Raw genomic sequence first — 11,254 nt, 5'->3', positions numbered from 1 at the left:
AGAGTCCCTCGCTGCACGTACCAACAGCTCCTTTTATACTAGCCTGAACAATGGCTTAAGTTTACGCGCGTGAGAAAGTTACTACTTCAAAGAGCACCGCCTTAGTGTTGCAGTCACCAGACTTCCGGAGACCGAGAGGCCAGGTGCACGATTACTTACGTCATAGTAAACAACTTAACGGGGATTTCCCGACATAGAATCATTACATCACTTAAACAGTCTATACAGCTTAAAGAATAACCCTCAAAGCTTAAACACTACGCAAGTTCGGTTACACTACAATAAAAACAAAAGTATCGATCATTTGGACTTTAACTTTTGTACCACATCAGCTCAAGATAAATATTTCTATCGTAGGCTATCTGTCAATTGCATAGTAGGCTATACATAGACCGCATATGTATATGCTATACCGTGGCAGGCTAAAGGTGATGAAAATGGCAAGGTAAAGCCCACGCATTTATTACTGAAAATTATACGAAAAAGTACAGAGTTGACTACGGGGAGGGGTTTTCCTATGAACAAAATATGAAACACAAAAGGCACTTTTGTGCAGTCTGTAATTTTCGCAAAGCATATGAAACAATATGTCCCTCTCGCAAAGCATTGTCTCATTCGGGTAGAAATAAAAGAGGTAATCATCAAAAGAAAACTCCACCTATATACATCTTTATCTTCAAATCTCAATATATTTATTTTCGCTTTATTCACTTTTACGGTCTTTTGAAATCGATATCAACTTACTTTACAAATTTGAACAGAAAAGTCAATTATTAATCATTTTTCTCGATAGAGTATATCTAAAATAACAATTGATTATAAATAACGCACTCCACTCCTTCCCGGTCTGATGGGTATAAGTGCTCCTGGGTTTCCCAAACAAAGAAGAAACAAATCTTTTGATGCATCTCCTCCCCAACCCCCCCCCCCCACTCCCCGCCATATAACTTGAATTTCCTGTAATTCACTGAAACCCATACTGCCTAGCCTATAAATCATACGGGAAACTGTCACAAGCGTATAAGAGCCATCTGACTACATCAAGTTTACCTGAATGAAGGTCACACCAAACACTCACATATGACTGGATACAATGAAAGTCTAAGGGTAGGCTATATGCCTACTGCAGAAAATCAAATATCGCGGCCTTAATATAAATGTAGTGTTTGTGATTTTCTTGGGTTTACAACAGTGACGTTTTAATTCAAGAATATACGTGAAGGAGTAGATATAACCACGACGATAAACATCGTGTATATAGATTTGACGACAGTACTTTTGCAACAACTTCATCTCACTTTGGCGTTCCATACTTTAATATTGCGCAACATTGTTATTTCGTGCACATCAGCCTCCAATTTAATGAAACATATGCCCTGCAAACAAACGCAAAACAGTCATTTTCTGGTGAGTAAATTTGGCTTAAAGATTCAAATTTCAGAAAAAGTCCACACAAAAGTGTTTTTCAAGTTTTGTTAACGTTTAGTTAGATCTGACTCTATAATTAAAACGTAGACTATCGATTAGAACTAAAACTCCCGTATGATCGAAAGTGATGTATTCGTGCAACTGATACTGTCACATTCGTGTGTAGGCCTAGGCCCAACGGTCAACTGTGTTATGTTGTCTAGGTGGCGGATAATGTATTTCACTAAAATTGCTTTTTGTTTTGAAACAAAGGAGTTCTAAAAAACCAAATAGGAAACATATCATTTCACTAAATTGACCATAGACGACCATTTTCTCACCATTTAATGGTCTGCTGTATAGACCCCAACTACAGCACGCTATCATGAAAAAGTTTCTAGACTTGAGATACATATCAACCTGCCTTGGTCGTAAAATGACCTCTTAACCAATTAGTCTGCAATGCCTGCCACATATTTTTTCTTGTATGAGGGTCTTTGTGTGAACGATGTATGATGAACTACACTGTAGACATGGACATAATTCCACACACTGGTTAACACACAGAGCCTAATGGCGTTAAGAAGCTACATGTATGCATGCTAATTGTAGAGCCTGAGGTCAATTTACGACCGTGGCAGGTCGATAACGTAATCACAAACTTTCTTAGCTATAGCGTGCTGTAATTGGAGCCAATAAAGCAGATCTTTCCTTATAGAAGCAAGCTGAAGAGGATGGCGTATCGTTACTAATTTATCAATATGTAAATTCATCTGTATGATATCTACTCCACACCATTCACATTTTTCAGAACCCTCTCATGATACAGTGTTGCAGAGATTTCAGACATCATGTCAGACGGAACTGATAATTTACCAATTGATATCACATCAAATAAACTGCTTGGTAAGTGCTTTTGATACAGAATTATGATCCTTCTGTGATATCAAACTTCAAGTTGTTTTGAACTGCCACCAAAAATACATTTGCCTCAATGAGATATTGTATTTTACAAAAGGTTATCTTTGAAAACCATTAGCAAGTTTTTGCATGCTTAAATTTGGGGCCAATATTGATGACTTTTATTTACATACATTTCAAGAAAAAATCCTTTTTGACTTCTTGCAAATTAAAATTTTCAATTCAAGTCTTTACCGGAAGTTATGAACTTCCAACTTAGTTTCTGAAATTTCAGAATGTTCAGAATTGTTCATTTTGAAAATAAGACATCAACACTGAGGGAAAATGCCTTGCAGATTACAATGCATTTTTGGCATCGTGAGTGATATTTCTTGTCACAGTACTTTGTACTTTGTAGCATACAATTTGGGGATAGTACTGACACCCTGTAATATGTTTAGTGCTTAAAAAGAAAGAGATAGCAATCATAACTTTCAAAATTACATTGCAAAAAGTAAATTGTACATTGAGTGCTACATAAAATCAATAGTCGTTGCTTATTTGCCATGTGTAATATGAAGGAATCAATATATTTAAACTAACTTTAAAACACTTCTGTTTTCTGCTTAGCACAACGTTGATAAACATATGTTTGACTATCTTTAGCATATTTTTTTTCTTTTGTTCGTGCATACTCTTTCAAAAGAGATATTACAGAAGAGTATACAATGGATTACAGGACAAATTTGTAATGGTCAGCTTTGGGGATTGTTCGACAGACATCTATTTGTTTACATCCAATTCAAATTGCATTGTAAATAAAAGTCGCAAATATGTAAAAAGATATATTGGTATCATCCCAAAGTTGGTGTTCTATTCACTAAAACTAGACATGCAGCATCTTCTACAGTACTGTGTAATGTTGGCATTTATTGTTTTGCTACATTTTTTTGCTTAACAACCAAACCTTATGGGAAAGAATAATTATAACATCATTTCAATTAAGTTTTAATATCACTTTGACATTAAGCATATTTGTTTAGTTAAAAATGAACCACTTTATGTATCCTATTGTTTTCGTTTTGATACCAGACAACGCACTTCCAGTTATAATCATTTCCAAACTTACTTTTAGATTAGATCAGATCATTTCATTGGTTGTTTTCAATTGCTAGATTGGCTGATCGACAGGAGACATGTCAAACACAAATGGCAAGTTGACTCAACATCCATACAGAAGAAGATAAACCATGCCATTCAAGACATGCCAGAGGTGGAGGAAATCAAAACACTCTTAGCTGGAACTTGTAAGCTGCTTCTTCCGGACATTTCTCTTGTAGAATTAAAGGCATTGAAGACTCGCCCCAAATCGCTTGCCGCACTCTGAAAAAGTTAACTTTCCGTTGCTTGTTACAAAATGCAGACAGTAATGAAACATGATACCTTGTTATCTTTTATCTAGACCTGAGATGTCCAGGCTGCTATGTACACTGTGTTGTGGGTATTGACCGTAGCTGTATGTATTGACTGTACACTAGTGTCTAATTACCAACGGTAGCAAGCTGTGTGTGTATTTTCTGGGATCGATGGTGGTGTCTAACACTTCTGTTACACCTCATTCGAAATAAGGTCAGATCACCGGCATGAGACGTTTCTTTGTGTGCGAGTCTTCACACCCTTTAATCAAACAGAGTATTAATTGTTTGCATGAAATCAACAATAATGTGCCATCCACCCCGACTGTGCTCTTCATCTGCAGGGACTGGCTCCCCATTCTTGTTTTGTAATGAGTGTTCAATACTGTATCTTGTCATCAGTGTAGCAGTACTAGATGCTGCCGTGACATTGTTTTTCTTCTTCTAAGTATCTAGCTATTATCGATACTAGTATAGAATTTGTTACCACGAACAACCAAAACTGACCACATGATCAAATGATTAAAAACTCCACTGGCTAAAAGGCAAGTTCTTAGTGGAATTTTTACTGATTTACAACACACAGCCATTATTGCACAGTCTTTGTGATAGCAGCACAATGATACTTGCTGGTAATAATATATAATATAATTATTTGGGGCTAACAGGTACGTAAGGTATGGAAATCCTGCTGATTCTATGACATAAGGATTGTTAACCAACTTACCATGTGTGATTGTGTGTATGATCTTAGTACCTACTGTACTGGCAGAAAGATGCTTAATTTGTTCTACTAACACAATGGAAATCCATTTGCATCTAGCCAAGAAGTTAACCTGAATTTGCAGAGACCTCCTGTTTAAAAATTAAGTTAGATGATTGAGTGTTCATCAGTACTGTTAGCAGAATATTTTTAAACAGTTCAAAGTTGAAAAGATTCTCTTTTTAAGATAGATGCATTGATAAGCAATTTTTTATCAAGCAGAGTTACATAACAGTAGTAGAGGAATAATAAAATAGCATCTATGGTTCGTGACATGTTCACTATTTACAGGTTTGAAACCAATACAGTGATTTTTGTTTTGTTTTGATATATAACTTTTTGGAATGAACCAGTACTGAAAAACATCATATTAAGTGTGTTTCTTCTTTTTTTTCCCTTCTAGACATCAACTACTTTCACTGCCTTAGAATCTTAGAGCTTCTGAAGGTTTCAGAATCTGGAAGCAAGAACATCTTTGGATATTATTCATCGCAGAGGATGAAGGTGAGTTCTGGTCAGCAGTGCCAGAAGACTCTCCACAATTCAGAACTGTTTATTGTTATTCTGAGAATAAAAAAAAAGAAGGAAAATTTGGTCTCAGTTTAAAAAAGAAGTTTTGTATAATAAGCCAGACTGTTATTTGTACTTGGGTCTACCAGTAACGAAACTTTTATTGAATCCAATGTGTTCTACAAATACATGACTAAAGTGGATGGTGAATTAGTCTTAAATATATTAACATTAATCATAGCTTTATATAATTTTATGGGAATTTTTATACATCAGTGAGGATGTTATTAAGGGATTGACACAGTATTAAAGTCAGTACGAATATCCACTAACATTTGTCAGGGTACTGTAACTTCTTTCTTTGACAAACTTCAGGGCCCTTTTACTTGCCACTTTTGTAGTGCATTGGTTACTAAGAAAGTAAGCCTTCTGAAGAGTATGTCTGAGTTGTTACAACTTAAAGTATTATAATATTATTATTATTATGATCATGCGGCTCTTCGTAATGGTGTATTCTGGCTAATGTTGTAGTATGCTTAATGACACTATACTACTAGTGGCCACTAACTCACTTGAGCGAGTGTGCATTTCAAACAAGAAACCTAAAACGTTTTTACATGTTCATTAAAATTGCCTTTTTTTTGGCCAACATTTCATCCACAGATTTACCAAGAATGGTTGCCATAAATCATTTCTGTTGTTAGCTGATTTATGATTGTAAGGTGCAAGAAAAAAAGATAGAAAATAGAAAAAACACAGAATTTTGTTTGTTTGTTTGTTTCAGAGGTGTTATTAAAATAACATTGAGGAAAGTATGATTTAAGGATGTTCTTGTCTTTTTGGTTTCTAGAAATCAATAAACATATTTTATCATTTGCACTTTACAAAACAGGACTGGCAGGAAATTGTGTCTCTGTATGAAAAGGATAGTATTTACCTCGCCGAGGTATCGGACACCCTTATCAGAAACGTCGCTTACGAAGTCCCCTGGATTAGAAAACAAATAGCAAGGTGCCAGTCAACTCAAACTGTAAGTATAAACTAAAAGTAACATCTAAATTTATGAAGGGCTTTATTGATGCTGACAATACCATTCAGCCATTTGTAACATCAACATAAGAATAGGGATGCACCGGATCCAACTTTTTGGATCAGGCCGGAACTGGATTTTGCCGGATAGTACATGAAATCCGGCCGGATAAAATCCGGCAGGAACAGGATATTTTCATTACACAAAAGAAAATCATTAATAAGAAGTAGAAGTATGAAACAAGGAGCAACTCTTAGGTGAGGTATATGCATATTATAAAGAAGGTGAAATTAAGACCCCATTTATGAGATTAAATATAACTTGAAGTGGTGTAATCTACATTTTTTAATAAAATAACTACAATATACAGTAATTGTTGACAAACTTGATACAGTATGTAAATTTGTTTGCTGGAAAAATACTGCATACTACCTATAAAGTTTGTTTTAAAACGGGAAGCTACATTTCACAAATTTCATACTTTATACTGAATAAAAAGATTATTTAATTGGATCTTTAGAAACAGTGGGTCAGACCATTGAGAAAATTAAATTAAACATGTTAAACCTAATTTTTCCTTACTTTGAATGTTTTTATTAATTTTTGGAAATAGTTTACATTAATTTAAGTTAATACCAACACCTTTTTAAGGAATAATTCAGGCCAGATTTGGAAAAAGATCCGGCCAGATTTTGAAAAATATCCGGCCGGAACCAGAACCGGATAATTGCTCACCGGAGAGTCCGGCCGGACCGGATATCTGGTGCATCCCTACATAAGAAGAAGAAAAATAGGTTTTTTTTCTTAAGGTCAAAATCAATAATTTACAAGAAGACTTCAGAGAGTAACACTTGCAGAGATGACAGCAATATACCAAATTGCTGGTTGAAAGCCCCTTTTGAATATCTTTAGTTGTAACAGATATTAAGGCCTAATCCAGAAAATAGCTTTTAGTTGGTAAGCTGTGCAGGTGATCATGGCTGAGTTATGGACTTCAAATTCTTCCTTTTATACTATTCCTGTCAAATTACAAATCTCCTTGAAATATGTTACAATTGTAGTACAGCTAAACTGTCCATGTACTGTAAAAAAATTCACATTCAGTAAGGAATATCTTTGTTGTTATGTGTAAGTATCCCTTTCATTTGCAGATGAATTATTTGTACACTACAAAGTAAAAGTATAATGTTTTTAATAGCTTAAATGCACGATGATGATAATGCTCAAGCTGTTGTTTCCTATTTTTGTGCTAAACAAAATTTCCTGAAATTTTAAAAACTTTATTTTTAGGATAATAACTTCTAGTAGGATGTGGTTCTACCTACTGATTGAGAAAATTTGCTCTTTTCCTTTTTCTTTTTGTTCACATGTTTTTCTTGTATATCACCACAAATTTTCAACCACCGTCCCTTTAATGCAAGAATTCGTTTATTGAATTGGATGATCCCTTTGGCATTTAAATACTGCATGTTTCAAAATTACAAAAGTGCAGAATTACATAGTTTGATGAGTAATTTACCTTACCATTCCGTTTTTCCTCCAACCTTCTTTTCTTTCCCATAATGCACAAGAAACTAGTTTCCTCCGACAGGTCAACATGTTTGTTTTGCTTTCACCATATTTATTATCCTCCCTTTTCGTTAGGAATGTGAGAAAAAGGACAAATACTACGCTGATGCAGCTGTCGCTGCGAAAGAAGAATATCAACAGTATTGTAAACAACTTGGAATCAAGGTAATCATTATGTCACATGTTATGTCACATTATTATGTCACATGTCGCACAATAAATGTCATTATTATGTCACATGGCCCTGATGTCATTTCAGCCATTGTAGTTCCTAGCAATAAATGAAGAATATCAGCAGTATTGTAAACAACAGGTAATCATTATTATGTTCCAAAGAAAACATGGCACTGATGTCATATCATCCATTGTATGTCTTCTCTAGAAACCCTCGAGCATGATTTGCTGTTGCTCTGGCAACGATCAGTGTTTTTCAGAGACGTTTATGTAATCACGCTGTCTGTTTGTTCGTCCGGTCTTATTCCCATAGGTAGTTGTCCCTGCAGTCTCTATGTACTGCTAACCCCCACAAATCATCATTCAGTCACAAACATCCAGTTTATGCAGATCTAATCACTTTGTGTTTTGAGTTAATCGCACCATCAATCACATCAGTTCAAAGAATCGTCTCCAAAAACATACAACAAAGTATTTTGGAATAAAAATTCGAGTTTATTTCTGGTGTTTTCATAGTACCGAGCAAGATATAACCTTACTCTTAGATCTGTAACTACTTATAAATGAACAGCTCATGTGACTTGATCAATGACTTGCTGTAGTATGCCATGATGTAACTTTCATGAAAAGTTATGCAACAGTCTGGTGACACACTTTTTGTTTAAATATCTTGCAAATTTTGAATAGGGCTTAAAACCTAAGTTTAGTTCACATTCCTGCAATTATGCCTACTAGCCATTTAACTAACTTAGACTAGACTATGTATTGAAACAGATAAATAAATATCTTTTTGTTGCTAGATGAAATGTTCTAAATATTAGGAGAAAGATCTGCATATTCATCTTGTACTAGTGTAGAAGAATAATAATTATTTAGCACTCCTTCATCACGGTAGGAGACTACAGTAACATCCTTTCAACAGCAGGATAAAATAATCACGGGTCAAAAATATATGAGGAGCAAATTTTCCACTTATAAATATTCATGTGTCACTCAGTTTTTACTTGACTGAATGCACTCATTTAATATTCTACTGACCAAATTAATATCAGAATAAGATATTCATATGAATGTTGTAATGTATTAGGAGAGACTCAATAGAGAGAGAGAAGTCGACACTAACTTTGCAGTTCATAAGTGTGTTTAATCGAGTAAGATTCCTGGCTGGTAGTGTGCAGGTCAAAGGTTATAGATATGTACTGACATGGTTACGTACAGTGTAATTATGTTACTACGCCACAAATGTCATTGAATTCATTGCAAGTTCAACAGACAAACAGACGCACTTGATCATATTGTGTTTTCCTCCCTTCTATGTTACTATTATAAAAGAGTCTCACTTTGCAGTCTTATTGAAGCACAACCTTACATGAGGTCCTTGGGATTTGTGGCCATGTGCACTCCATCAATCTCTTGGTAGTAAACTATGTACAGTTAAAGCTTTAATTTGCACAAACGTGACCTCTTCTAAATTTTCATGAGGAATTTCAATGGGTTTTATATGTATTGAGATAGCATTCACCGACCTATTATTATTATTTGGTTTTGGTTTTGGCAGGGGGAGAAGATCCGTGCAGAGCTATTATCTCTGGTAGCAGAACTCCCAGCTTTCTATGAGTCTTTGACGACAGACGTCAAATCTCTCTCAGATGTGGTTGATTTTTATGGAGCATTTGTCCAGTTTACTATCGAGAGGTAAGCACTTAAAAAGAAATTAATACAGCAAAGTTATTGGCATGGCAAGTTCTATTTGGACACTCTCTGTTGATCTATTAATTGGAAACATTGGGATTCATAATTGCATCATGTCTAAAGGTTGTAGACTGAGTAGGCTGCAGCATCATAGCAGCCAGGCCATGTACTAGGAAATTATCTGTAGTGCTCTGCAGTATCACACAATAGACCCTGCAGCTGCTGCAGGTTGTAGACTGAGTAGGCTGCAGCATCATAGCACCCAGACCGTGTACTAGGACAGTATCTGTAGTGCTCTGCAGTATCACACAATAGACCCTGCAGCTGCTGCAGGTTGTAGACTGAGTAGGCTGCAGCATCATAGCAGCCAGGCTGTGTACTAGGACATTATATGTTGTGCTCTGCAGTATCACACAATAGACCCTGCAGCTGCTGCAGGTTATATGTTGACATATTGCCTCACTACCACAACACTGGAACATTTCTAATTCTCTGTCTTAACTTTTTTCCTACTAAATAATCTTTATTATCAACATCTCAATATGTATACCAAGATATTGAGACATTGTCATACTGGTATGCACTTTTATCCCCGACATCTCAATATGTATAACAAGAAATTGAGATCTCAATGTGTACAACAAGATATAGATATATTGTCATACTGGTATGCACTTTTATCACCTACATCTCAATATGTATACCAAGATCATGAGATATTGTCATACTGGTATGCACTTTATTACCGACATCTCAATATGTATAACAAGATATTGAGATATTGTCATACTGGTATGCTCTTTATTACCGACATCTCAATATGTATAACAAGAAATTGAGATATTTTCATACTGGTATGCACTTTATCACCGACATCTCAATATGTATACATAACAAGATATTGAGATATTGCCATACTGGTATGCACTTTATCAATGACATCTCAATATGTATTACAAGATATTGAGATATTGTCATACTGGTATGCACTTTATCAACAACATCTCTATATGTATAACTAGATATAGAGATATTGGCACACTGGTATGCACTTTATCAACAACGTCTCAATATGTATAACTAGATATAGAGATATTGCAATACTTGTATGCACTTTATCACCAACATCTCAATATGTATAACAAGATATTGAGATATAGTCATACTGGTACACACTGCAGTAGTGTGCCCATTTTTCCTCTCTGCTGCCAAAGCTCATGTCTAATGCATATAGGCATAGTGTAGTAAATGGGATGGGAATGCAAAGCTTATATGTACTTTCATAGTCCAAATTGATGCAGAGTTTTTGGGCATGTATGTTTCAGCAGTTTTGTGATCTCTTTAGCAGTAGCTACCCTTCATGTTTATTAAAGTGACATTTCACATGAGTAGAAGAAGAACCTTGTGGAATTAGAACAGGTTTGCACTGTTGGCTGTGAAGTAGCGTAACTTAGGCGTTAATCTCTGGAACCCTGCTACATAAGTTGTTTCAAGTCTCGTTCTGTTCTCTAACTATACACGAGTCCTATTTGATCTAATTTTGTCTTTTAATACTTTTTACTATTTTTCTTCGTCTTCCTCCACAGTGTCAAAGGGGGCACTACACCGTTATTGAGTCACCTCATGGAGAATGGGAACACGACCACCTACCAGTGGAGGAAGAAGAAGACGCCAGATTCAGTGGAAGAGGTCAAACTGTGGTTCTTGGAGGAAGAGGAAGAAACAGCCAATGAAGATGAGGTATTAGAAATTAAAAATTTAAAGATTTTGTGAATTTTTATAGTTGTCTTTGTG

The 11,254-nt window shown here is 35.4% G+C and overlaps 2 protein-coding genes across 4 annotated transcripts in view; both read left to right on the top strand.

Annotated features, from left to right (window-relative positions):
• The window catches only part of LOC139966127 (ATP synthase lipid-binding protein, mitochondrial-like), a 53,371-nt gene that overhangs the window by 12,917 nt on the left and 29,200 nt on the right, over positions 1-11,254 (top strand). The gene's annotated exons all lie outside the window — the stretch shown is intronic.
• LOC139966122 (CDK5 regulatory subunit-associated protein 3-like) overlaps positions 1,253-11,254 on the top strand; it is a 23,794-nt gene continuing 13,792 nt past the window's right edge. For 2 of the 3 annotated variants that reach the window (XR_011792477.1, XM_071968837.1), the window contains exons 1-8: positions 1,253-1,407; positions 2,219-2,313; positions 3,483-3,614; positions 4,889-4,989; positions 5,888-6,025; positions 7,670-7,759; positions 9,327-9,463; positions 11,047-11,200. Coding sequence is in view for 2 of the 3 variants with exons in the window: in XM_071968837.1 (XP_071824938.1) it covers positions 2,259-2,313; positions 3,483-3,614; positions 4,889-4,989; positions 5,888-6,025; positions 7,670-7,759; positions 9,327-9,463; positions 11,047-11,200 (807 nt within the window). In the remaining variant the exon portion in view is untranslated. The remainder of the gene's footprint in view (positions 1,408-2,218; positions 2,314-3,482; positions 3,615-4,888; positions 4,990-5,887; positions 6,026-7,669; positions 7,760-9,326; positions 9,464-11,046; positions 11,201-11,254) is intronic. The other variant, XM_071968838.1, reaches the window with a different exon arrangement.

The sequence above is a fragment of the Apostichopus japonicus genome, chromosome 4, assembly GCF_037975245.1.
Source record: "Apostichopus japonicus isolate 1M-3 chromosome 4, ASM3797524v1, whole genome shotgun sequence".
NCBI classification, from domain to species: domain Eukaryota; kingdom Metazoa; phylum Echinodermata; class Holothuroidea; order Aspidochirotida; family Stichopodidae; genus Apostichopus; species Apostichopus japonicus.
Note: the sequence above shows the minus strand (reverse complement) of the source record. Positions and strands in the feature narration are given on the sequence as shown.